The sequence below is a fragment of the Nanorana parkeri genome, unplaced genomic scaffold (genome assembly GCF_000935625.1).
Source record: "Nanorana parkeri isolate BGI_ZX_2015 unplaced genomic scaffold, ASM93562v1 scaffold610, whole genome shotgun sequence".
Lineage (NCBI taxonomy): Eukaryota > Metazoa > Chordata > Amphibia > Anura > Dicroglossidae > Nanorana > Nanorana parkeri.
Window position 1 is genome coordinate 891,909 of NW_017306878.1, and position 27,684 is coordinate 919,592.

Here is a 27,684-nt window from a genome sequence, read left to right on the forward strand (position 1 = left end):
AAAAAAAAATACCCCCCATGGTGATTATATACCTCCAAAAGAAAGCTCTATCTGTCCACAAACTTTTTTTACATAAATTGCAAGGCTATAGTCCGGTCATGCTGACTGGTGAAATTTTTGACTGACTGGTGAGACACTATCAAATTTTTCAAGCCCTGTATATACACACACTCTCTCTCTCACACACACACACGAATATATTTATGTATGAGGAAACAAAGAATATGAGAGAATACATATATATTTATAAAAATTCATATTAGTGGTGCGTGGGATTTAAAATGATGAATTTAGTGGTCCATGAGGTCCGAAAGTTTGTCGACCGCTGATCTATAGGACTGAGGCTTTATGCCTTGAGAATCAGTAAAGGTAGTGAATTGTAGCTGGTTATTTTATCAGCTCATTGGCTGTCTTTCCTACAGTGGCAGCTAACTAATCTCACATTGGGGTGTTGTAAAGAGTGGATGTTAAGCAGCCTAGACAGCCCAATGCAGCCATTTTCTGACGGATTGACTGACATCAGCATGAGAATTTGCAGGGCAAAAGCATTTTGGGGTAATATGGACCTGGCACAGGCAACTCACCTCGTGACTCCATGATTACAGAGCTAACCTTGGAAGTGTATTTGGGGTTGTTCAGCCCTCGGATTTGCTGGCCTGAGGGCTTTCAGATCAAGCCTGGATATCTGACTGCCCTCTATTATCTTTGGGCGGCCGTAAGGGACCAGATTTTTTAAAATCTGGTTTGTTACCTAATCATCAGGTTTTTATAGGTTACCGCGCAGGATTTCACTTTGCACCACCATTATTCCTCTGATGCTCTGGGATGAACCCTGTACCTTTGCCATTAGGTGACACAAGAATTAGTTTCCTCTTGTAAATTCAATGCCAATGCTGATTCCTGCTTTTTTGAATCAGTGATTTACAATTCACAACCGTTTCCAATTAAGCTTCAAATCTCAATGAGAAAAGAGTCCTTATTGTATCGGTGCTCCTGGATTTCAGCATCAAAATCTTTTATCTCCATGTTACATGAATGTTTGCTTAATACCACTTATTTCCCTCATGATTACATGTCACAATTTGTTGCCACTCGGAGTTCTCGTTTCTACTGGAATTAAGCAACAGAAGAGAAATGCCAGCCCCAAATTAACATGTAATGAATGTTTTGGATGGCGGAGAGATTGCTGGAGATTAGAAAGAGCTTTGCATATCATAACAGCGTTCCACAGAACCGCAGCGACATCTATGTGTATCGCATTATAAGTGTCCCTGCGATATCGCACACACATACCAGTCACATGCACACACACCTGCCCTGACATGAAAGACTTGTCTAATTGCATTAACATTATGTGTAATTTTCTTCCGACAGCTTCACACATTCCTATAATCATCTGTGGGCCCCTGCAGTATAATTGGCTTGTAATTAAAGTACATTCCCATGTTCACATACGCAGCCCCCTACCACCACCACCACCTTCCTCCACTGCTCTTGAGAATTGTGTTTGCTCTAAATTCTGACAGTCATAATGCTTTTGAACCTTTACAATGTTCTACAGAACAACAGCAACATCTGCATGTATCACAATATAAATGTATACATGTGGAGACCAGTCACATAACACACCTGCCCAGCTGGGGGAAGCCATACCTGTGTACCTTAGGGCAGGGCTCAAAATTTCAGGTCCTGACCTACTAGCCAGGTCTTCATAGTTACTCGCCACCAGTTGCTCTGCATAACACAAACAAACACACACAGGGCACAACGCGCACACAGCACAACACACGTACAGCCACAGCACAACGCACAGAGCATTACACATTTCATCTGGAATTAATTTTTAGTCTTCGCACATGTCTAATAATATGCTTGGGGGGGCAGTTTTCACTTTTTTAAAATAATGTTTTACATTTTTTTAATTTTATAATGTTTTTTTTTTTTTTTTTTTTTACTGTTGGGGGGGGTTTCTGGGAAATATTAGGGGTCCAAACAGATCCCTGACATTCCCCTTTTAAAATAGATAAGAAATTGAGGACAACAAATCCTCAATTTCTTTTTCAGCAGCCTCAGCACTCAGTGAATGGGAAGCACTCAGTACAGAGGCTTCTCATTCATTCAGACACTGATAGTAAAATATTTACTATCAATAGTTTCTGAATGGGGAGGAGCCTCTGTACTGAGTGTTTCTCCCCATTGAGGAAATCTTGAATGAACAGGCTGTGATGTAAATCACAGCCTGTTCATTCATAACTGGGGACACATAGTACTATGTGTCCCCAGTTATTTACAAACACCGGAGTGATCAGACGATCGCTCCAGTGTTTGTCCTTCTCACACGGAGGATCGGTAAATATCACTGATATTTACCGATCCCCCGATCTGCCACGCACAGAGCCGCTGTCATCCTGAAACTGACAGGATGACAGCGGCTCCGATCTCCTCCCCGCTCGGCCATCCTGACAGCTGGGGGCGCGGCTTCTCTCCCCCTCACAAGCCGCCCCGAGGAGGTCCAGGAGTCCTTCCAGGAGTTGAGTGCCTGACTCAATGGCTTCATTTCCACTCGCCCCCGCACAATTTTCACTCGCAAATTGCGAGGGGGCGAGTGGAAATTTTGAGCCCTGCCTTAGGGAATAGGCCCCTTTTAATTCAGGGCAGTCTCTGGGAGAACAGCAAAAGTTGAAAGATGGAAACTAACTGGTCATTCCACTTTTTACAAGCATCCGTGGTATGCCACTAGTACCCATTATATGCCCCCCCCCCCTTACCCACAACAGTGCCAAAAAGAAAGTGAGGATCTGCCAATATCCACAACATGCAGCCAAGGGATGAACATGCCACAGCTTCAATTATCAATGCCAAGGCAGAACCCCGCTTTTTATTTGGGATTGGTTAGCGTAGCTTCCGAGCTATCGTGCACTTACATAGGGAGCCGCTCTAGACATAATTTCTCTGCTGCGAATAAGCTTCTTGCATAAGCGGCTCTAATGAGATGCAAATGAGATATGCACAAAGCCATAGCACTGTAGGATGATTAACCACTAGAGACATTAGCTGCCGACTTCAGGCTGTGTGAGTTTAATAACCCTCTGCCGCCCATACGCTTTTAGTAAGGGCTCCATACACTCCCAGTAAGATTCTGGACCCATCATTGTGATTTTTTTTTTCCTGTTGAAGGGATTGCACACCCTCATCCACATGCAGAATCTTCCTTTTGCTCATCTTTTGTAATCCAGACAGTGTACGTAAAGGGCACTTCATTATTTCATCATTTGTTATACCCAAACAATTATTCCTAATAGAAACTCAGCATGGGCTTGTTAATAATACTGAAAAGAAAAATACCCCACAACAGTTACTATAAAGGTAATCAGAACTCAGCAGCAAAAAAGTCATTCTGGTGCTGGTCCTTTGCTCCGAGCCTTCTCCTTTTTTATGTAAAGTCCTCATCCTGTTGGCATCACATATCTGACTTTATCCATTATGCTTTGTTTTCAGCGCCAGGTTTTGGCCCCTCACCCAGCGCCTGAAGACCTACCAGCAACTGACGCAGCATCAGCCATGTGAGTACTTAAGGGAGAGAGCAACACTGTCACATGTAAAGTGTGCCCAAAGCTTTTATAGGCATGTAATGCAAAGTGTCACACTCCTAACTGCCTTCCAAGTCTGGACTTTCCCGTATAGGCAGATCTGGGTGAAAGAGTTTTTGGTTCAGCCCCCCCTGGGCATAATAGCAAATATATAGATAGAGGTCTCCCAGCCTTCTGATCCTGCTGCTTTTGGGGAGCTGCATCTTTTCCTTCCACGTACCTGCTCTGGAAGTGTTCCTGTAACTGGATTTGTTATGTCTGTTTATGAGCTGAGCAAAGTGTGATATCCTGATGCCATGCTGTGACTCCAGTACCTGCACAGAGGTGTGTACAGTCACACATCCACTTCCTAGTCTTTGCCCTCCACGCCATGCATCTTCTTCTTTCAGAATGGCCCATGCCATTGCTGCGAACCAGAACCTTTTCGTTTGTTGTTGACAAGGTGTCTCCTACTGTATTCATTATAATACTTGATTGCCGAATGAGCATTCAGAGCTGCAGGAAAAATAATCCCCAGACAATGATGTACTGTTCCCTGTGGCCTTGTCCTCCATATTTAACTGAATAATCAAGGTGAGCATCCGCAGCTTGCCAGCTGTGATGGTGTGCAAGGATACGCCGCTGCTTTCAAAATATGTTCGAAGGAACATTTTAGGGAGGTAGAGATGCATTAATCACGCTTGTGCCCAAATGCTGGCTTTCCACATGCCACCTGCACTTGCTTTCCAGGGTTAGGAGGCTGGCAATCCATGCCATTCCTTTGCCTGCTCTGATCTGCAGACCCACTTCATTGGCTGCTGTGACATATTCCCGCTGCTGATATCACAGGAAACCATGAGTGGGGATGGCATTGTGCCAGCTCATCTGCCATCCTCCCGTGTAGCTTTCACCTCCTTCTGTTGGCTTGATATTAATAAACAGACCGGCTAATTGATTTAGAAGCTTGAAGAAATTAATCTTAACTTTTCCCAGAGGGTATGAGCCGCAGCCTGGCATGGGTCTGCTGTGATTCATTGAGGTAGCAGAGCAAAGCCTGCAGCATAAGAAAGAGAGGGAAGGAAGTAAAAACAACAATGTACAACAATGTTGGCTGCTTATTGGAGAATATCTGATAGAAACTCTGACACCTCATGGCTATATATACTGTACTGCCATTCTGTTTTATTACAAATAATCCAGGTACACTCTCTCTCAACCTCCTGAGCCATCCTGAACTTCTACCTCACCTCACATCCTTGTTCTTCCCTACCCCCATTAACACCCTGCATGTGGGCTGCCAGTGGCAAGGGGAAAGAGCAAGGGAGACAGCCAGGGAAGAGAGTGAGAGAGACAGCCAGGGGAGAGAGCGAGGAGAGAGAGCCAGGAGACAGAGCGGGGAGAGACAGCCAGGGGAGAGAGCGAGGAGAGACAGCCAGGGGAGAGAGCGAGGAGAGACAGCCAGGGGTGAGAGCGAGGAGAGACAGCCAGGGGAGAGAGCCAGGGAAGAGAGTGAGAGAGACAGACAGGGGAGAGAGCCAGGAGACAGAGCGAGGAGAGACAGGCAGGAGAGAGCGTGAGGAGAGACAGCCAGAAGAGAGAGTAAGGTCATATAGAGTATGTCTGGAAGCCCTATCTGACCATGGGACGCACTAGCACCACAATCATTTATCACAAATACCATATGGAAACCAGACTGTGCCTCTGAGCTAGCAGCCTAATCATTAATGTCTGAAGATAAATTGAGTTTAAGGGTCTGAAAACAATGATAGACTGATAGTTTTGGTTCCATAAGTCCTGTCACATTGGGGCCCTACTTCTGATGTAAAACTCTGACATGTTTCTCTGTTCAGGGGATTCGTGCAGGAGCTGGAAGAGCTGCAGGAATTGGTGATGAATAAAGAGCTTCTTGTACAACAGCTGCACAGTCAATTGAGGGATGCCATCCACAGCCAGGAACTGAGCCGCATCGAGGTAAGGTTGTGTGTACACAGAAGGGTCAGAGATGGAACTCTGAACAGTTACAATGACCAGCTGCTCCTATATTATCTTATATACGTGTCTTTCATTGTCTGCAATATATTCCATCGTGTTGAAAAAAAGATGTAAAATAAAGAAGGACCATTTATGGCACAAGCACAAATCAGGATAGTTGAAAGAAGTGTTTTGCAGCCATCAGTTAGATTTAAACCTTCCTGGAAGCAAATTGCAGTTTGGCGGGTGCTCTGTCTAGTTTTATCTTTACAAATCTGTTCCTTCATTAGACATAGTGAGGTGCTGTATCAACCACAGATCAACTTCTTTTCATTGGTTTCCACTAGACTGTTATGCCGACTTCTGATTAGTTTGTTTGCATTACAGAGCCCAGTTGCCTCTTGGGCACACTACTGAATACAGGTGATATTGGAGGACATTACCATCCATTACCAAAGTACAACTAAACCCCTAGCATGAAAGGCCACGTGCCAGTGTATCTTGTAATTGTAATGCTCAATGTATGGCTATTTTTGTGTAACAAGCTACATAAACTCTATTTTATTGCTGTCGTCCCCACAATACGTTCAAGAGCCATAGCCGAGCTTCCAGTCTGAGGCTTGAGCAGTGCACATATAATCATATTAATGTGCACTACCAGCCTCAGACTACATATCCCATGATGCATTGTGGTGGCGTTATTCAATGTCCATATGTGCCTGATATTTCTGGTACCTTCCACAAATGACAGTAGTGAAGGACAAGAATAAACATTAGTTGCTGTGTTAGCTGTCAGTCAACCCGCCGCCATAAATTTAGAAGGTTGCATGTTCCGGCATTTGCTGCATTGGTATGTAATGTTGTAGTCCCATGCAAGAATGCACCGAGAAGGGTGGCTACAAGGGTGGCATCGAGAAGGAAAACTATATGAGAACGCTTGTCTAGTTCATTTTATTTACAGTGTTTCAATACAGAGCCTGGAAAGTAAACTTTCTCATTGTTATGATCAATACAATTGACATCCTTCCACTTTATCTGTAATGTTCAGCTAAGCAGACCAGTCTAGACTTCCATTTGCCTAGCCCTGAACCAGCCTCAGAGGAAGCCTCTTGCAAGACATCCAAATACATGAGCAGACCAACACTCCACGCCACCTTCAGATAAGGGAGAGACATGTCACATGGCCATATTTCTGCTCCTGCATCTAATATATTCTCTCTGCAGGTGTTTGAGAAGGACGCTCGGCTCCAAGAGCTGCAGGACACCATCACAGAGCTGCACCAGGAGATTTCTCTCAAGGATTCAAAGGCTGTAATTCATCTGCAAGAAAAACACCATCTTGAGAACCAAGTTAAAGCATTGAGCCAGGTAGTGTGCACCTTCTGTCTCCAGAAGAGGTTTCCTTATTCTTTTGTGTGATATACTCTACATGGTCATCGGTTTATCTAGAAGTCATTTGGCTATTGGCCTGAATTGTTTTTCAATTTTCTTCTGTCAGGTTGCTAACAAGCCTTCAGAAACCTCTTCCACAGATACCCACTCCACTCTATCCAAAAGTAACACACTTCTGAAAGATGAGGTGCGTATATATAAAGGATTTATTAAAAATAACTAGTCACAATATGGACAATAATCTAAGTACTAAATTATTCGAATAGTTTAACCTTAAAGAGACACCACCACCTGCCCATTCAGAGCAAAGTGACAGCGCCTCCTGACAGCCCTACCTCCCAGCAATGTATACTAACTAGGGCTGTGCAAATTAACGATTAATTTCTCGATTAATCGTTAATCTTTTTGATCGATTAAAATTTTTTTGAAACTTTCTGCACGAGCGCCAGTCAAGACATTGGCCTATACACATACAGCACAGCAATGAAGTAATAAAATTAACTAGGATCACACTAATCCAGCACGTTATTATTCTGAGTTGCCCCACTCAAGCAGCGGCCATATTGAGTGGGGCACGTGAGATTAATAACGTGCTGGATTAGTGAATAGGTTGGACTTGATGGACTAATGTCTTTATTCAACCTCAAATACTATGTAACTATGTAACTAGTTCATTTTATTACTTCATTGCTGTGCTGTATGTGTATAGGCCAATGTAGTTGGATCTGTATGTGCGTTATAATTAATCGAAATTAATCGATTAAAAAGAATTTCGATTAATCGAACACGAAAATTTTAATCAGTAACAGCCCTAATACTAACCAATCCATGCTTCCTTGCTGCCTTTGCTCTGTAGGAGTCCAGCCTGGCTTAGTCTAGTGTTGGAGCTTACCAAGGTGGATGACATCACTGCATCCTCCAGGTGACAGTGTTGAGGCCTGGCAAGAACTAGTCAATCTGAATTAGCCAAATTGTCTAGCCAAATCTGATCTAGCCAAAGTCCAATTAAAGCTTTGCCAGTTATTACTGTAATGCAATATAGGGCCTATTTTTATTTAACAGACCTGTCTTTTTATGCAGCAAAGCTTAAAATGCTCTGTGCTATAAGCATGCTATAGAGCCGGACTGCACAGAGTGCAATGGTCCAGGTTTTCATCAGTCAGACACACCACCTGCCCAGTTCTCCAATCAGCAGCAGTGCTCAGGGAGTGTGAGCATTGCTGACTGGACTTCTGGGCAGGGGGAGTGTTAAGCTGGCCATACACCTTACAATTATCTGCAGATTTTCTGTGGTCAGATGGAAAAAGTGCAACAGATTGGCCCAGGTGGAGATTACTCCATCCACACAGCTTAGCATAGATGGAGGAATCTGTTGCACCTTTTCCATCTGACCACAGAAAGTCTGCAGATAATTGTAAGGTGTGTGGGCAGCTTTAGACTGCCTGGTTCACTGCATTGTGTGTGAGCGCAGCGGTGCACTTCTACATTGTTTAACCCTTGTTGCAGGACAAAGGGAGGGGAAAAAACAGATTTAATACCGTATATGCAATCTGACAGTTTTAACTCTTCCTCTGCTGCAGCTATTGAAGAGTGCCTGTTCTCTGCAATAGTTATCCCCACAAATATATTCTGCCCTAACATTGACTAGTTGCTGACGGCCACATTTCACACGTTCAGACCCAGATTTTCAGCTGACAGTCCAGTCTTTAAACACTTTAACAACAGCTGCTCTTGAACATTCAACAACGAATTCTGCTGTTTTGCTGATACTCGCTCCATGGTTCCGAGCGCCAACAATCATCCCACGTTCAAAGGCTGTTAAATTGCGTTGTTTACCCGTATCTTCAGAAAAAAATCACTTCTAATGTCGTGGTAAACAACCTGCTTCCCTATTTATAATGGTCTGGTCCTCTAGCAACTTCAGCACCAAATTATAGCTAATTATAGCTAATTTGCCTACAAACGTTAGGTGGTCATAATAATCTGGACACTCCGTGTATACTGTGTGTATGTGTGTGTTATATACACATACATACATACATATATATATATATGTATCTATAGATATATATCTATCTATAGATATATATCTATAGATAGATATATATCTATAGATATATATAGATATATATACTGTATACGCTAAGTAATGCATTGAGTTACAATATTTATGATATTAACCAGCTCTCTTGTCTTGTCTCCTCCATTAGTTGGATCGTAGAGACACAGACCTCAGGGAAGCTCAGAGTGAACTTCTCACACTACAGAACACCAGAGATGTCCTCTCCTCAGAGGTAAGGTTCGCTCTTCTATAAACGTATCCTCCTGATTCAACTACAGGCTCCTCACTTTAGTTTTTCTTCTTTTTTGCAGCTTGATGCTCAGGAACAGCAAGTGTACAGACTGCAGAGAGAACTGAAGGAAAGACAAGAGGAGCTGGAGCAGAGACATGTCAGAATACAACAGCTTCATAAAGACCTGAAGGCCACATCTACACAAAGAGATGAGGCCCATCGACAGGTATTGTCAGCACCATAATCATAATGCAGTGCAAGTACAGTGTTGTGTGATTATCCTATATAATATTAGTGATCACAGATTAGTTCTTAGCATCTTAGACTTACGGCAATGCAATACTGACTTCTGATTGGTTACTGGGAGTTTCTGAATGACATTGATAACAGTCAAGAGATAGGGGTTTGGTTGACTTAGTTAGTTAGTTTTCTTAAACCTGATGAGATTAGCAAAATTCTCCAATAACTCTGTAATGCATGGGCTGACCCAAACATTTAAGTTGCACAAGCTTTGTACGCTAAAGCTTTCTGGTCATATGACCTCAGTTAGTCACACATTATAACATTTATGCATACCTCCTCAGCGCTACTGCTGAACTTGCTTCCAAGGACAGGCTAAGTCCAGTGAAACAAATCTCACTAGACTTTTGCCCAGGATGTTAGAAGAGTGGAAGGAGTCAGACAATGATGTCACTAGCATAGGGATGGCTACAGGCCATAAGGAAGGACATGGCTTTGACTCACACTGAATTGTAAAAATTAACATATCCTAGCACTTGTAAATTTAGTTGCAGGTAAGTCACAATTTCACTGCACACACAGGTGTGTATCTCTTAGAGGGTAATATGGTGACAGGTTCACTTTATATTAGTGTTTATGTCCCATTTTCAGCTGTCTGAATGCAACCTGCGTCTGTCCCAGCTGGAAGGGGAGAACTTTGCCTTGAGAGTGCGCCAGCGTGAGCAGGAGGCAGAGGTAATGTTCACAGCAGATCTCAAGTTACTCAGACACAATGAGAGATTTCTCTGTGTGTAGAAACGACAGCCTGTCCATTGCTGAGATCTTGTGGGTTTTCTGCAGATTGATAAACTTAGGGAAGGATCTCTGTACATGCCGAGAGAGGAGCCGGCCCAGACGACATGGGACCTGCACCACAGAGAGGAGCTAGAAGATCAACTTCTAAAAGCAGAATGTGCTGAACGAGAACATCTGACACTAATACACAGGCTGAGAGAAGAGCTACAGGACACTGTGTTTGCGGTAATTATACTGAATATGCATGTTTGCTTGCAGGCGTCCCCTCCTTTAAAGGTCCATGTAATTCCACTGCATGTGCAAGGTTTGACAGGAATGGGTGAGAGGTACTGACACAGATCATCTTTAAAGTACACCTGTCATGAGAAAAACACAGGGCTACTGTTTCTGACCTCTTTCGGAAAATGGTAGTTGCCTGGCTGCGTCTAGCGTCAATACCTCTGAGTCACAGACCCAAAACATACATGCAGGAAATACAATCAGAAGTCCTTATCTCAATACTTGTTCTGTGTCACTCACTAAAAGTATTGAATTCAAAGCCTAAGCATTACAGCCAGGCCACTCACATATTTAGAAGTCAAGTGTGTGGCAGTATACATCTTTTATTATAGGTTACAGAAAGAGAGCAGTTCAAGAGCCGTGTCGATGGGCTGTGGGCTTGTGTCATTAGCATCAGTTTGGGATGCTTCTGAGATCATTCAGAATTCATTGACAGGTGCATGGGACCTGGAGATTACCTGCGTCTGGCCTGTGTTTCACCTGCTTCAACTCTATGGGAATGAAAATCTCATCTGACGAAAACAAAAGATTGTATATGCTGCAGTCACCCCAATATGCAAATGTAAACACTTTCTGGCAGGGTTGACTGACTGTATGTCTCCGGTGCCTTCTCGTTGGCCCATTACTAAATTAGGTGGCCTAGGTAGTCAATTAAATGGCATAGGAGCAGGCGGGCCAGCTGGCTGCACTCTTTTTGAAAAAGAACAGCTAAAAATGATTTGTGATTGGTCACTGGTTATTGCACACCCATAGATAATAATGTGTTCTATGACCCCTTGTAATCATTACGTTGCTGCTCTGTCATTCCAGCTGAGTACCAAGCAGGAGGAGCTGCAGGGGGCACAGTCAGAGACTGCCTCCCTGCGAGGAAGATATAGCAGCTGCCAGAGAGAAGCAATGGAATTGCAGCAGCGAGTGCTGGAGCAGGAGAGGAAGAACGCAGAGCTGCAGAGGGAGCACCGAGGCACACTGGAGGGTCTGCACAGAGCCAGGGAACAGGTCAGTACTAGACCACCTCCTGCTAACTTACAGCTGGTACATAATGTACAATAGAGCAATGCTATTGGGTGCCTGTAAAATATAGGTGTATAAATGGCGTGCTAACAAGCCTCCCACCATTGCCGTTAGCCCTGTCCAGGTTGATTAAATCTGGCTCGCATTGGGGAGACCATTTATCCCACGTAAGCAGAGTTGGCCCTTTCTTTTTTGTACCACCACACAAGGGACCCCGCACATTACAACACAACGGCAGCTGAGACCCCCAATGTGTCACTGCACCAAATCAGTCCAGCAAAACAAATGGCAAACGCACTCCTCAACTTATCACCAGCTTTAAAGCAAGGTGCACATGGAAGTGCTTTATACAGTACAACAGCAAAAAGCTTCCCAGCACACTCACCAGCCAGCATGCAAAACATTTGTCTACCACTAGGGTTAAAAACAGAGGTTTCGATACATGTCTTCTGCAGAATATGTGAAAGCCGCACCTTCTCGCCAAGGTACCTCTATATAGTGCGGTCCTAACTCTAATCTATGAGAGTCTCTATCTTGGAGCACATGTGGCAAAAGATAAAATTGGGTGCAGGTTTGACAGGAGGTGCGGGGTCCCTTGTGTGTCCCTGTGCCTTTAAAGGGGGTTGGGGGCTGCCTCCTGGCAAACCTGCACCCAATTGTATCTTTTGCTACATGTGCTCCAAGATGGAGACTCTCATAGATTAGAGTTAGGACCGCACTATATAGAGGTGCCTTGGCAGTGCGGCTTTCACATATTCTGCAGAAGACGTGTGTCTAAACCTCTGTTTTTAACCTTAGTGGTAGACAAGTTTTTTTGCATGCTGGATGGTGAGTGTGCTGGGAAACTTTTTGCTGTTGTTCTGTATAAAGCCCTTCCATGTGCACCTTGCTTTAAAGCTGGTGATAAGTTCATGAGTGCGTTTGCCATTTGTTTTGCGTGAACCAGAATGCGACGTCACTCCGGTCCAGGCACCTCTACAGGGCAGGCGAAGGAGCTGTAAGCAATGCACGTATGGATGGAGCTCTCACGCGGCCATACCCCCAGCCCAGCCCACTTAACCCCTTCATGACTGAGGCCCTTTTTTCATTTTTTGCACCCATGTTATATTCCACATTTTAGGCCTGAAAATGACGTAAAACCCCCCAACATTATATATTATATTTGCTGACGGGCTGCATATTTTGAATGGCTGCACGGTGCGTGAACTGATAGTGCTGCACTAGGGGGAGACTGAGGGAGCCTCTCACCTAGCGCAGTGGGATGCACGCAGCAACCCACTGATCATGGGGTCACGACCCACTTTTGGGCCATGACCCACCAGTTGACAACCACGGCTTTAATCCATACATTATGCTGTAGAGTTTTGGGTTTATCATGCATTGTTGGAGTCAGGATTTATAATAGGGAGGTCTTGTTGCTGGAGTTCTTATGAGATATAATTACCCTGTTGGGTGACTCGGGCTGCTAGATTTCAGCAGTAACTGAAAGATCACTTTTGGATAGATTAATCCTTTGTTGTAAGTTTAGTTAACATTCACCATTTTTCCAAAGATTCTGAATCTGGAACAGTCAGTGCAGGAACTCCAAGAGGAAAAAGTGAGACTTCAGGAGCACAGTCAGCAACTGGAGCAGGAGACTGGAGCCTTACATGCTGAGCTGGAGACTCAGAGCTTAGCCTTAGGAGAGCACAATAGCATGGTGGAAAGTAAGGTACGTGCACGGGGGAGAGCATTTGAACTTGTACTGAAAGAGTCCAAAGAGTCCATTTTGTGTGACAGACCTCTTTATGTTTCAGTTAAACCAGAAAGAGCAGCAGGTGGACCGCCTGCGCAGAGAAGTGCAGACTATGAGGAGGCAGCTGCAAAATGCAGAAGACAAGGTGAGAATTGGATATACTGCCTAAATGTCATCACAGAATCTCTCAAGCTAGCCATACACTATTTCGGACTGTTCTTCAGGAACGGGCCGAAATTCGCACAGTGGGTGCATGCTTTTGGTACTATTTCGTCCGGCATCCCTTGATCAGCTGATCGGAAGAACCGATTTTTCTTCTGATTTGAAGAAGAAAATCTTCAAATGAACACAGTCGGCAGTCAGTATTCATTTGCCGACTCTGACAGCCGCTGTCAGAATACATCAGAAACAACAGGGATTCCTCGATCATCGCCCGTAAGCATTGATGGAGGAATCTGTTCTATTTCTTTTGTTTAGCCCGGGGGAGCAAAAAAAAAATAGAACAATGTATGGCCAGCGTCAGTTGTAGATCACTCCAATTGGTCAGCAGTCATGACAAAGCAGTGTTATAAAAACACTTGATCTGTTCCATTACTTTTGAGCCTTATTAGTTTTACCGGCAGTAAATAAGGTACACACACAGTGGTTATTCTAAAAATTGCAGACATATGCCATCGCAATTTCAAGTCAGGATATGACTACTGGTCCTTGTCTGGTGACTCACTTGCTCTAAAAGCTAAGCACCCGGCCCCAATATTATATTACTGAGGAATACATATGCACCTTCACTCGCCATCACCTACAACTGGTTTACATCGGAAGCACAATGTAGTCACTACTCGTGGTGTTTGCAATGACTCATAACCTGTGTACCCGTAGCAATGATGCACTTACATTGATGTATCCTGTAGCCGCTATTGTTGTCAAGGCACCTTGTTCTATACTGCACTGTACTCTTTACTGCGATGAAACCAATACAAATTTTATGAGGTGTATGCATCACAAAAGTGGCTGGACAGAGTTACAAATCCTTTGGCAGATAAGACACTTCACATGTGTGCATTTCAACTGCATATTTAGCAGACATTAAAGTCTGGATGTTTTTTTTACCTCAATGCATTCTGTGCATTAAAGTAAAAAGTGCCCAGAACTTTTTTCTGGCAGCACCCGTGCAGAGATGCGGAGGCATGAACGCTGCGTGGACCAACTAGAACACGAGGAATTAAAGATTTTTAAAGAAGAAGAAAGGAAGATTTATGTAAAGGTGGGCCTCCTGGGTGGAAAGATAGAGAAAAAAAATGTAAACTTTAATATCACTTTAAGCTTTACGTTCCTTGATCCTAACATACTCCATATTGAATAAGTCTCCTCTACTTCTCTTTTCCTTCCAGGTCCAGCAGCTGGAAATTACGAAGGGCAGTCTTCAGGAAGAGCTGTCACTGCGTCATGCCGAGAAGTCTTCACTTACTGAAACCACCCTGAGGCTAGAGAGGGCGATACGAGATCTTAATATAGAGACGGAGGACATGGAGCAGAAGGTAATGGAGTGACTGTGGAAATATCATACACCAGGAGAAGGTGGAAATAAATCAGCTTTGACAGATATATACACTAAACATACATGTGTGGCATATTCTGCACCTTTGTAGGTTCAGTTCCAGACCAGAGCCACAGACAGACTTCAAGCCCAGCTTGCAACCTGTGATTCCGAACAAGAGACCGCACGTGAGAAGATCTCATTATTACAGGAGGAAAGGGACTCTTTGATGAACAAGGTCCACCAGCTTCAGAAAGAGGTAACTTGGAAATATTACTATTTGATTTTTTTTGTCTGATGTTTCTTCATCTTGATGTTGATTTCTTATCTGTTTCTTTCCTTCCTGTGACTTGTGTTGTCGTCCTCTGTTCTGCCGATGCTTTCATCAACCATTCCAAACTTTATTCTCTCTCTTCTGCTGTTGGTTCCCTATCTTTTACCTCTATTCCATATATTTTCCTAAAATCTAAATAGGGTCATAAATGACAAAAAGGATAGCAGAGTAAGAAAGAAGTCACCTCACAGTGGCTCGCAAGACTGCGCTGCTATGGGCGTCACTGGATCAGCCTACAGGAACACCTCTTACATATAGGTCTTAGTAAAGGGTGCCAATCAGGGGTTCAGATGATAGACGCTCCTTTAGAAACATGTATTTACCACTAAACCCTCACTCTGATGCACTCACATTTCTATAACAAGCAGAAAACTGCATCAAGGGAGCTGGTAATTGCTATTCATAGTCCTTTCGTGGCCAGCACTAGATAACGGGTGATAGCAGCACGCTATGTGAAAAGCAGCTGTATATACTGGGCAAAGTGTATTCAAATGTATGTAAACCATATCAATGAACTTCTCTTATTTGCTACCTTATTAAAGTGGAAGTAAAGGGAAAAAAAAGAGCCCCCAGGAGCTTTTAGCCATAATGTGCTAGTGTGCATGCATATTGGCATGTTATGGCAGACTTACCTGCCTGAGCAATCTCCTCCAGCGATGCAATGTCAGCCCTCTCCTCCCTCACCAGCCCTTTCATCTTCATCCTGGTCTGCTTCTGGAATTGGAGTCTTCAGCCGATTGATGGGCTAGGGCCAGATGAGGTAACTCCTGTGCATGTGCTTGAGACTTACTATCTTGGCAGGAGCCCTGCTGAGCCTGCGCAGTGAGCTGTGCATGTGCAACTCGGTGTACTGTAATAAAAATACCGGCAAATAGGATGTATGACAGAGTAGACTTACACATTACATGACCATAAAAGACTATATTATATACAATCACCCATTTACACCTAATACTAGGGGGCTGTTTACAAATGTGTCCACACATTTCCACACAACTTTCACTCAAATGTGTGAATCCAGAATAAATGGTGTGTGTAAAACATTTTAAATTGACCCCCTTGTGTTAAAAAAAACTTGTAAATGTTTCTTTCTATGTTCTGTTAAAATGTATTTTACAGTATATATTATTGTATTTAAATAATAATATCTCTTGAAGAATATTCTTGAAGTTTTCTTGTATGCAGTGCCTTTGTGCTGCTGCTGTTCTTGTACTGTCTCTAATGCTTTATACCAGTTGCAGATCTCTAGTCTGTCTAGCTCTCACTCTCCTATCTGGTCTCTCCTGACAGCTTTGCTTGGACTCTCTTACTCGCCTCCAGTCTTCTTCCATCTCTGCTAGTGGAGCACCAGGATGAAGTCCTTTCCTTTCCCTGTTGGTTTCACTACTATTGCTGATCCTTTGCCTTTTACCTCTGCTGCTGGTCTATTACTGCAATGTTCATTTGCTGTTTTATACGCTTCACCTTGTGCTTTTTTTTCTTTTCTGTGATCTCAAACTGTGAAGCTTGCTATCACAAGAGTAAAACCTTGTTCCCATCTTTCTCCTGTTGAGTTCGCTTTTGAATTCTGCCTCTTTTTTCCTATTACTTATTAATGAATGTTGTGTTTGACCTTCACAGATAACGCACGGTGAGGAGCGCCTAAGTGATGCCCTGCAGCAGACGGAGTCTATGCAGCGTGACATCACCAAGAGAGACGCAGAGCTCCAGACTGTGAAGGAGCAATTGGAGAGATCTGAAAGTGCTCTAGAAATCGCCACAAAGGAGAAAGAGGAGGGCAGCAAGGAGGCCGATGCCCAGGTACGGTGTGTTTCTATACATTGGTTCTGGTGACTCATGAACACATTCTATTAAAGGTCTCCTGTCTCTTACATGGTGTCCATAGGTTCAGCAGAAAGACAAAGACATTGCGTCTCTCCAGCAGGAGCTCACTCAATTAAAGGAGCAGCATGAAACATGTAAAGCACAGGTAATCTAGGATAACATTACTTCCATTGCTAAAAATCTATTTCAAAACAAGAAGTTTTATAATGATTTTATGTCTGTCAGGAAAAACATGTTCAGTAATTTCTGCAACACAATCCACATTCCCTGTGCTTTATGTTTATAAATGTACTGCAAGGTCAGAAGATTATTGGGGGTAAGTTTGGATCATGTCCATACAAATCCTTTAAACCCTTGGTTCTCAACCGATGGTTCACGATCCCATGTTCAGTGGGTCACCACATGCCTTCCACTTTTCTAGGTGAGAGGCTCCTCAGCCTCCCCCTAGTGCAGCACTGTTAGTTCTCACACCAAGCAGCCATTCAAAATATGCCAGAGTTTCAGGTGGGTAGGGATGGGATGGGGCTATGGCCATGAGGAAGCTCCATCCATACGTGCATTGCTTACAGCTCTCTCATGTAACCTGTAGAGGTGCCTGGACTGGAGTGACGTCACATTCTGGCTCCAGGCACCTCTACAGGGCACACAAGGGAGCTGTACAAGCAATGCACATATGGATGGAGCTCTGTCACAGCAGCCCAAACTCGACCCCAAGCTGAGGATCCACTCCAGTTCTTGTAAGGTAGGGAGACTGGGTATCACGTGTTCTGGTGTGGGAGATGTGTTGCGTTGCTATTCACTTGAACGGCACCCCAAACGCACCTCCCACCCACAGTTCCATTGGCCGCACCTAAATGCACTGTACCGCAATGCTGTGCATTCCATTGGGTCACGACTTAATGACCAAGGACAAATGTGGGTCCGGAGGTTACACAGGTTGAGAACCACTGCTTTAAACCATTGAGTGCCTCCAGATGTAGTTGGAGGTTATTCTATGGGACATGAAGTTAAGAATGTGGGCGCATGTTTCATGGTAATGTTTTAATTGAATCACATTGAAGATATGCAGAGATAGGGAATTGACATATAACTTGTAATTTACGTATTTTTCTTTCTTCTTAACAGCTGATGCAGTGTGAATCATTGGTGGAACAGCAGAGACAGGAATTGGCATCTGTGACTGAGGAGCAGAGAGCCAGGGAAAAAGAGGTATCTCAGCTCAGCAGCACTGTGGAGAGACTGGAGCGCGATTTAGGAATCATCAATGAGAAGCACAAAGCTGCCCAGAAGGAGGTGATATGATGGGACCTGCTTGTTGTTTACTGTAGTCCAATAATCTGACCTTTTCATATTCCAGCAGAGTCTGTCCTTCTCTATCACAGCTTTTTGTTTCATTCTTTCATTTTTGTATGCCACCGATCCCTAACACTATACCTGCCATGTAATCTAGGTCTCCAACAGAGATCAGACAATACTGAACCTCCGCACAGATCTCACTGCCAAAGAACAGGAGCTGCAGCAATCCCGGAGTGAGGTATGTACCGGTACCAGGACCTGGCGGGACCCGGTGTCCTGATCAATAAGAGTGCTGTTTAACTGGAGCTTGTACATACTGGAACAAAGCTTTGTCTTGAGTGATTTAGTTGACACTGCAATAAAAGCTACTAGTTTTGCCTAACGTTTTTAGTTGATAGAAAAACTCCAGTTTTGCAGAGGAAAATGCAAACCCCTCGACGTGAATTATGTAAATGTTAAGAATATTGTCATACGTTATAGCAGAACCTTTTCTATGGTTTGAAGAAATAAACATTTGCCTTATTATTCCCCACCTCAATCTAACTGCTGAATCAGAGGGTTTGCCTTCTTTATTGCCACCTGAGCAATCTCAGTGTTGTAATAAGAAAAGGAGCATGATTTGCATCCCTTTAGTTGTGAAGAGTCTTAAAGATTATCTCAACAAAAATAAAACCTCTATTGTAATGGGGGCCCCTCATTTGACTTCAGCTGTTTGCAGACTTCTGGGGAAAAGAGTGAGCCGGTCATTAACACAGTACACAGAAAGCCTTACTACTGCAAGGAAGCAGCATTTTTTTGGACAGTTTTTGAAAATCTTAGCAGCATCAGATTGTAATGGAAAGGTGCATTTTAATATTATGAAATGACAAAATGACTTGTTTGCTTAGCAATTATACAGTATTTGTTGCATAATTTAAAGAAGAACTCCAGGAAAACATTTTATTAACCCTTGCAGTCGGGCTACCCCCGCACTGCAAGGGTTAAGTGCTAATTTTTTGTCTAGGTGTCTAAAATAACAAAGTTATACTTAACAGTAGCTCTGCTCCGGCCAACTGTCTCCTCCTCCCTGCAGCCTGTCTCCTCCTCCCTACAGCCTGTCTCCTCCTCCCTGCAGCCTGTCTCCTCCTCCCTGCAGCCTGTCTCCTCCTCCCTGCAGCCTGTCTCCTCCTCCCTGCAGCCTGTCTCCTCCTCCCTGCAGCCTGTCTCCTCCTCCCTCCAGCCTGTCTCCTCCTGCCTGCAGCCTGTCTCCTCCTGCCTGCGGCCTGTCTCCTCCTCCCTCCGGCCTGTCTCCTCCTCCCTCCAGCCTGTCTCCTCCTCCCTCCAGCCTGTCTCCTCCTCCCTGCAGCCTGTCTTCTCCTCCCTGCAGCCTGTCTTCTCCTTCCTGCAGCATGGGAATCTTCATCAGTGTCCTCACATCTATACACTGTGTATAGACATGATGATTTACGGGACCTTAAACCGCTTCGGAGGACAGGGAGAGAGGCTGGAAGGATTGGTCTAAGAAGAAGCCGGCTCAGAGCATAGGGTGACAAGCAGTTAACTCTTGCAGTGCGGGGGTAGCCCCACTATAAGGGTTAATAAAAATATTTTCCTGGAGTCCTAGAGTTTGCCTTTAGCTAGTGAAACTATACATTAACGTTTGATGTATTCTGCAGCTCTCTGAACGTGATGAGGAGCTGAATAGCGCTCGCTCTAAGCTAAAGAACCTCCAGAGTGATGTGCAGAGCCTCCAAGAGATCTGCTCAGAGCGAGCAAATACCGCCATTGAAAATGAAACCGTCATACAGAGGCTTCGTCAGGAGAAAGAGGATAGTAAGGAGGAGGTAAGAGAGGGACGGAGAGCGATAGGGTTTGTCACAGCAAGACTTATTTAACGTTCTAAGAAAATCACCCGCAACAACCAATCTGCATTTGTAAAAGAAGCACTGACATTTCACATGCATGGGTATACAGTGTCTTCTGATCTCTTACTCTCCTTCATGGGTCAGTGTCTTGTTTTACATGTACTAGTTGTAAGACTTTTGACCGAAGGGGACAGATTACACTCAACATTCACCTCCACAGATGCAGAGGCTGCAGCAGCAGCTTTCGTCTTTGAGACAGATGCATCAGATGGACACGGAGCGGATGAGAAGCGACACTGTGCGGCTGCAGGAGAAGCTGGAGTCCATAACCAGGAGAAGCGAGGAGCAGGAGCTGGAACTGCAACGCTGCAGAGTGAAAATGGAGAGACTGGCACAGGACCTGACCCTGGCACAACATCTACAGCTGCAATTGGAGGAGCAGGTAAACGTAATAAGCAGTGGCGTAACAATCACCATAGCGACCTAAGCGGCCGCTGTGGGGCCCCGGGCACAGGGGGGCCCGGCCAGGACATCCCCCTGATGCCGGGCGGACCGCCTGGGTCGCTATGGCATTTCAGGCTGCTGGCTGTCACTGGCGGCTGTGAGGAGGAACACACCGCTATTCACATGTGCAGCAGCGCGTTCCACCTCACAGCCCCTGCTGAGTCGGTGACATCCAGCAGCTTCGGAGGTGGTGGCTGGGCCCTTCGGCGGCATCGATGGGGGAGGCGGGGCCCATCGATCGAGGAGGCGAGTCTTAGCGGTGAGAAGGCGGGCCCGGCGATCGAGGAGATGGGGTCCAGTGACGAAGGAGGTGGGGCCGGCAAGCGATCGTGGAGGAGAACGAGGCGGACAGCGGATCGGGGCAGGCAGGTAAGAGGGCTTAACCGCCCACCTGAGACCCTGCAGAGCCTACCATAGAGAGTCTATGGTGGGCTCTGCCGGGTCACCCTCAGGTGGGCTGTTTGGGTTATCAGGTGGACTTAACTAGAAATCACAGGGCCCGATACAAAATTTTGCTATGGGGCCCTGTGATTTCTAGTTACGCCCCTGGTAATGAGATTTCTTTCTGATTTAGAAGCCCTTGTGAAAACTAACCACCATCACAGACATGGAGGGCACATGCAGAAACAGTGTCCGGAGCCCAGAGAATACAGCAGTCGGTAGATTAAAAGTGCCAACGGGAAAGGTGTTTGTTCATCTAGAAATGGCATCTTATATGTTTATCAGGAATACTGAACACAAGTCTTAAATCTGAAATGTTTTCTGCTTATATTTTGCTACTTCCGGTTCCTTCTTTCTCCCCCTCATCAACATGCTAATGACATTTTTAAATAAAACATTTCCATTTTCATTAAATACCTTATTTTAGATCCAGTGACATCATCACTAGGTCTCCGTGCTTCACTGTGCAATGCAGGCAGATCATGGCTGGTGGGAGGGGCTGGCAGGGTGCTGTACATAACATCCTGGAAACATTACAGCACCCTGCCTAAGTACTCCTCTCAACAACCCTCAGCACTGATGCAAGCAGTGGGCAGGCTCTTGAAAATAGTTATGCAAATATCCAATACCGGCTGTCAGTCTGAAGGAGTGGGTGTTCCTAGGCATGCTATATTTGCATGCAGGCCACCCTACGTAACATCCACATGATGCTGAAACTCCATGATTGAAAGAACTAAAACCTAATGAATGGAAGAGGTGGGGTGTAAACAGTCAGGCTGGGGAGGAAAGAGCGAGATGATGCTGATTGTTCTCCACCCAGGAAATGAGGCTCTGTCTGCCTTGTTGCAGCTTCTAATACACACTGCAAGAAGCTCAGCATGCAATGAAATCAGTCATTTCAGCCCAGGACAAAATACAAAGCATTGAATGCAACAAATCCTCACCGCTTTTCCCCTTGATCACAGTTGTCACAGCGAGATGATGAGCTACATCAGCGGGACGATGAGGTGCAGAAGCTGCAGTCACGGCTGTGGGAGGCCGAGGAGCGAGCAGTCAGTGCAGAGAGCCAATGCAACTCCTCAAATAGCAGCATGGAGCTTTACCGCAGCAAATACCAGGCCTGTGTGAGCCGAGTGGGGGAACTGGAGGCCAGCCTGAGACAGATGGAGGATGAAGTGCGGGACATGAAACATGAGGTGTGTGTTTCCCCTCACATGGGGGACAGTAGATTGATATGTGTATGCAATGTACAAATATAGCCCTTTATAAAGTTCTGCACTATCCAGTGATGATGCTCAAGGTGCATTCACCAGATGGACAAGAATAAGAGAGACTTTCTCTAGGTAACTGTACTTTACTCTTTGCCTTATTGTGATATTTGGCCTTTGTTTGCGTCAGAACTGATTCTGTCCACATACAAGTCAACGGGAATGAATATACCAACCACCATGCAAGCCTTAAAGGATTATTAAACCCTCGCATTTTTTTGCATAGATCTATAGCTGGCAAGCAGTAGATATATGCAAAAACATATATATAAAAAAAGTTAAATAGGTGTAAACCTACCTGTGTCTCCGCCGCGCGCTCCCATCCGAAGATCTAAAGATTCTCGGGCGACCGCAAAGGATCTTGGGGCGGGCCCATGCGCAGTACAGATCTTCCGCCGGGAGACGAGGAGAGATACAAGGTAAGTCAATGCTGCAGCGTGCACCCGCAGAGACTCCGTGGGACAGGAAGTGCCAGGAAGAGAGGAGAGACACAAGGTAAGTCAATGCATGCAGCCCGGCATGCGTACACCCGCACAGACACCGTGGGAACAGGAAGAGAGAGGAGTCAGCGCTGGATCGGAGACCGGCACCAGCACTGAGGGAACTCCTGAAAACTACAGGAAAGTAGAAGATGATCGGATAAGGAGGCATCATTTAAGGTAAGTCCTTATATTAGCATGGGGGGGGGGAAACAATTTGCCTTTACTGTCACTTTAAGTTTCAGTTATAAATGCAGCCCCGTCATCTGTGAACTTTCAAGTAGAACTATGGCCTCCTATTTAAAAAAAATATATATATATGTGTGCATTACCTTTTTATAATTGATCTGCACTTAGAGTTTTCTGTTAGTCCCCCACCTCACAAATACCTGTTGATCCTGCCACCTAATTTAGCTTCCTGTGAAGGGGGTGGCAACGATGCTGCACTGCTCCTGAATTCAGAGCAGAATTGCCACTCTCATGTAGGCTGTGTTTTGCTTGCACTGCAGTGGGATGAAGACCTGGTGCAGAGGGCACGGCTGTCAGCATTGTTACTGCTGGTTCACAAGCCTGCAGCTTGTCAATCAACACATGACCACTCCCAGTCCTGCCCACTGCTTTTTGGATTGTCAGCACTGCCATTGCCACTGAAACCCTCGCACTGTGAGCTGCAATGTCTGGGAGGGGAAGCGTGTAAGATACAAAGGCGGATTTGGCTCACTCAGGGCAGGTGAAGGAAGCTTTTTGTTGACTTTGTGAGGCTTGTGTAAGGCACAGTAACTTCAAACTATTAAAAACAGTTTCCTCCTCTGAAGATAATGGACCATTGACAGGGAAATGGTCATGACTGGTGCTCTTCACTTTGGAATACAAATCCATCTACAACTCTGACCCAACCTACATCACCCACCTCATCTCAACATATCACCCAAACCTCCCCCTTCGCTCCTCCCAAGACCTCCAGCTCTCTTGTCACCTCCTCGCCTCCAGGCAATGGCGTCACTAGGGGGGTGCAGCCCGCACCCGGGTGACACCATTAGAGGGGTGACACCAAAATGACCAGTCATTTTAGTGTCACCCCTTCTAAAAAAGTCAGGCACTCGTTCATGGACCGAGAGCCGACAGTTGCAAGAGAGAGGAGGGGACCTGGAGGCATACCTTATCCTCCGGTATGCCTCCGGTTCCCCTCCTCTCTCTGCCGGCATCCATCACCAAGATACCAGCCGTCAGGTAACAGCGCGTGACATCACGCGCATGCGTGCTGACATCACGGCGGGGTGTCACCTGGTACCCGCTCCAGGTTACACCCTGCCTCAGGACGCCCCTGCCTTCAGAATTTTTCCAGGGTGTCTTCCATTTTCTGGAACTCCCTACCCCAATCTGTCTGCTTATCTCCTACTCTGTCCACCTTTAGATGATCTTTGAAAACTCATCTCTTTAGGGGGGCCTATTCCACCTCAATATAACCGTCCATTCAGTTGTTCCATGAAATGATCCCAAACTGTTATTACCTTTTGTATCACTTGCCCCTCCCACTAGATTGTAAGCTCTCATGAGCCTTCTACCTCCTGTACTCAAATGTTATTGTTAACTGCATTGTCTCCCTCTGTTTTCTAAAGCGCTGCGCAAACTGTTGGTGCGCTATAAATCCTGTATAGTAATAAGAATACTTTTCTCTTCTACAGTTGTCTGAGCGGGATTCCCGTCTGTCTGCCCTGCGGGGGGAACTCCTGGTTTTGCAGCAGGAGCTGGAGGGGAAATGTACAGAGCTAGAGGGCTGCGAGGAAGCCATTGATCAGCTGACTCATGAACTTCAAGCAACGCAGGTGGACTTAACTTCTAGCCAAGAACAAGCACAACAAAGCGAAGAGATCCTTCAGTCTGTGCGAGGCCATGCTGCACAACTGCAGAGCCAGGTAAGTGTACACAGGTTCTATATTACTTATTACTCATGGATTGTCCTATGCTGACAACCGTTTCACAAATATATGTGTAGATAAATAGCGATTTTTGCACATATTATTGCATATGTATATTACGTAGATTCCTATCAAGCCAACAGGTGGAGCTCTAGGTTCCTTTTTACATGTTTTGCTTCTCTGTTCTTACCTCCTGTTAATTATAACGTCTGCTTATGTTGTATCTTACCATCTTAAATGAAATTAATAAAAGATATATATATATCATATTTTTATTTCATAAATTTGACCCAAAACTAATTTAGTTGCTCTTTAACAAGCTAGACTGAATCCCTGATCTAAGCAAATGCTTGCAGAATTACACGGCTAAAGCAGGGGTAGCCGGTAGCCGGAAATCCCATGTCCCTTCCATCCCACCGAAATCCCATGTCCCTTCCATCCCACCGAAATCCCATTTCCCTTCCATCCCACCGACATCCCATGTCCCTTCCATCCCACCGACATCCCATGTCCCTTCCATCCCACCGACATCTCATGTCCCTTCCATCCCATCGACATCCCATGTCCCTTCCATCCCATGTCCCTTCCATCCCACCGAAATCCCATGTCCCTTCCAGCCCACCGAAATCCCATGTCCCGTCCATCCCACCGAAATCCCGTGTCCCTTCCATCCCACCGAGATCCCGTGTCCCTTCCATCCCACCGAGATCCCGTGTCCCTTCCATCCCACCGAGATCCCGTGTCCCTTCCATCCCACCGAGATCCCGTGTCCCTTCCATCCCACCGAGATCCCGTGTCCCTTCCATCCCACCGAGATCCCGTGTCCCTTCCATCCCACCGAGATCCCGTGTCCCTTCCATCCCACCGAGATCCCGTGTCCCTTCCATCCCACCGAGATCCCGTGTCCCTTCCATCCCACCGAGATCCCGTGTCCCTTCCATCCCACCGAGATCCCGTGTCCCTTCCATCCCACCGAGATCCCGTGTCCCTTCCATCCCACCGAGATCCCGTGTCCCTTCCATCCCACCGAGATCCCGTGTCCCTTCCATCCCACCGAGATCCCGTGTCCCTTCCATCCCACCGAGATCCCGTGTCCCTTCCATCCCACCGAGATCCCGTGTCCCTTCCATCCCACCGAGATCCCGTGTCCCTTCCATCCCACCGAGATCCCGTGTCCCTTCCATCCCACCGAGATCCCGTGTCCCTTCCATCCCACCGAGATCCCGTGTCCCTTCCATCCCACCGAGATCCCGTGTCCCTTCCATCCCACCGAGATCCCGTGTCCCTTCCATCCCACCGAGATCCCGTGTCCCTTCCATCCCACCGAGATCCCGTGTCCCTTCCATCCCACCGAAATCCCATGTCCCTTCCATCTCACCGACATCCCATGTTCCCTCCATCTCACCGAAATCCCATGTCCCTTCCATCCCACCGAAATCCCGTGTCCCTTCCATCCCACCGACATCCCGTGTCCCTTCCATCCCACCGACATCCCATGTCCCTTCCATCCCACCGAAATCCCATGTCCCTTCCATCCCACCGACATCCCATGTCCCTTCCATCCCACCGAAATCCCATGTCCCTTCCATCCCACCGAAATCCCATGTCCATTTTTTCTTTATCAACAAAACCTGCATTATACTACAAACCACTGTACATCAACTGAGAGCTTATCAATGGACAAGCAGTGTCAGCTTACAATCACTAATACATTACCTGAGATTATATAAATTTACAAGTAATAGATTTGTTTTTACATTTAGAAAGGCCGCATTGTGCCTCGAATGTTAAATAAATAAATACACTTTTAAATGGAAATTTTAAATTGATGAGACTGAAGTTTTAACATGAACTAGAAGTATCCCTTGCTGATGTGACTTTCTGCTGTGGCAGGTGGTGGAGTTTGAGGAAGACTTTGTGAAGTTGCAGACAGACTTCTCATCCTATAAAGCTTCCCATAGATACAGCGATAGCAGCTACGCGGACATGGAACGGCTGGTGCGCCAGCTAACAAAGGTCAGCGCAAAGGCTGCGGGATTTCTGCCTAATTTCCACAATGCCCATTGAGTCCTGTGTGTAGTAACTCTGTCCCTGTGTGCAGGAACTGAAACTGTCAGAGGAGGAGGTCCAGCGGCAGATGCAGGACATGGAGCGTAGTCAGGCTCTCCTGATGGAAGTCAAACTGGATCTAACTAAGGAACGAGAGCAGAGAAACGGCACTGTGAAAGGTAAGCCTCGGACACCGGCTGTATACATATGAATCCTACATAGAGTGTCTGCAAACTCACTGTGTACTCTTTGCCCAGATGTGGAACGGCTGCAGCTGGAGGTCTCTTCTTTAAGAAGAAACACAGAAGCCCAAGTTCAAGAGCACAAGCGACTCGTGTCCGAGCAACAGCAGCAGATCCAGAAATTTCAGGAGGAACTGAAAGATACCAACAAGCTGGCCAGTCACAAAGAGCAGGTAGGAAGCAGATATATAGTGCACTGCGGGTGAGTTGTGTAAGGCAGGGAACTCGGATCATTAGGGGGAGACACTACAGATAGAAGACAGGGTTTGAAAATACAGCTAGAAGCACTAGAACATAATGCAGTGCTGATATAGAATAGTTATCCAGTAACACGCTGCCTGTTTTCTACTAAACCTAAAGAAAACTTTGTATAATATCCAGCGGCAGAGCTGTCTAAAGCTGAACTCTAGACAGATATCAGATATCAAAATGTAGAAATGTCATCAGCACACCAGAATCCTTTTAGGAAAGCAGAATGTTCATTTATTTGAAGGGACCCTGCGCTTTCGGTCCCTTCATCAGGCTTGTTTATATGACAAGGAACTTCTAATAAATGAACATTCTGCTATCCTAAAAGGATCCTGGTGTGCTGGGGACATTTCTACATTTTGCTGATATCCACAGTCATTGCGAGCACCCCCCCCCCCCCCTTTACAAG

At 45.6% G+C, this 27,684-nt stretch overlaps 2 protein-coding genes across 2 annotated transcripts in view; both read left to right on the top strand.

Annotated features, from left to right (window-relative positions):
• LOC108792182 (spindle pole body component 110-like) overlaps positions 1–16,535 on the top strand; it is a 22,073-nt gene extending 5,538 nt beyond the window's left edge. Inside the window, exons 2-15 of the mRNA XM_018562894.1 lie at positions 3,499–3,563; positions 5,420–5,540; positions 6,765–6,908; positions 7,039–7,119; positions 9,143–9,226; positions 9,306–9,452; positions 10,118–10,201; positions 10,307–10,486; positions 11,351–11,539; positions 13,107–13,265; positions 13,351–13,434; positions 14,681–14,827; positions 14,939–15,085; positions 16,451–16,535. Coding sequence (XP_018418396.1) covers positions 3,499–3,563; positions 5,420–5,540; positions 6,765–6,908; positions 7,039–7,119; positions 9,143–9,226; positions 9,306–9,452; positions 10,118–10,201; positions 10,307–10,486; positions 11,351–11,539; positions 13,107–13,265; positions 13,351–13,434; positions 14,681–14,827; positions 14,939–15,085; positions 16,451–16,516 — 1,698 coding nt within the window. The 3' untranslated portion in view covers positions 16,517–16,535. The remainder of the gene's footprint in view (positions 1–3,498; positions 3,564–5,419; positions 5,541–6,764; positions 6,909–7,038; positions 7,120–9,142; positions 9,227–9,305; positions 9,453–10,117; positions 10,202–10,306; positions 10,487–11,350; positions 11,540–13,106; positions 13,266–13,350; positions 13,435–14,680; positions 14,828–14,938; positions 15,086–16,450) is intronic.
• A 60-nt stretch (positions 16,536–16,595) lies between these two features.
• The window catches only part of PMFBP1 (polyamine modulated factor 1 binding protein 1), a 27,019-nt gene continuing 15,930 nt past the window's right edge, over positions 16,596–27,684 (top strand). The window contains exons 1-12 of the mRNA XM_018562895.1: positions 16,596–16,646; positions 16,781–16,960; positions 17,046–17,129; positions 18,110–18,277; positions 18,435–18,518; positions 19,936–20,103; positions 20,345–20,566; positions 22,035–22,265; positions 24,502–24,732; positions 26,629–26,751; positions 26,837–26,963; positions 27,042–27,199. Of these exons, the coding sequence (XP_018418397.1) occupies positions 16,596–16,646; positions 16,781–16,960; positions 17,046–17,129; positions 18,110–18,277; positions 18,435–18,518; positions 19,936–20,103; positions 20,345–20,566; positions 22,035–22,265; positions 24,502–24,732; positions 26,629–26,751; positions 26,837–26,963; positions 27,042–27,199 (1,827 nt within the window). The remainder of the gene's footprint in view (positions 16,647–16,780; positions 16,961–17,045; positions 17,130–18,109; positions 18,278–18,434; positions 18,519–19,935; positions 20,104–20,344; positions 20,567–22,034; positions 22,266–24,501; positions 24,733–26,628; positions 26,752–26,836; positions 26,964–27,041; positions 27,200–27,684) is intronic.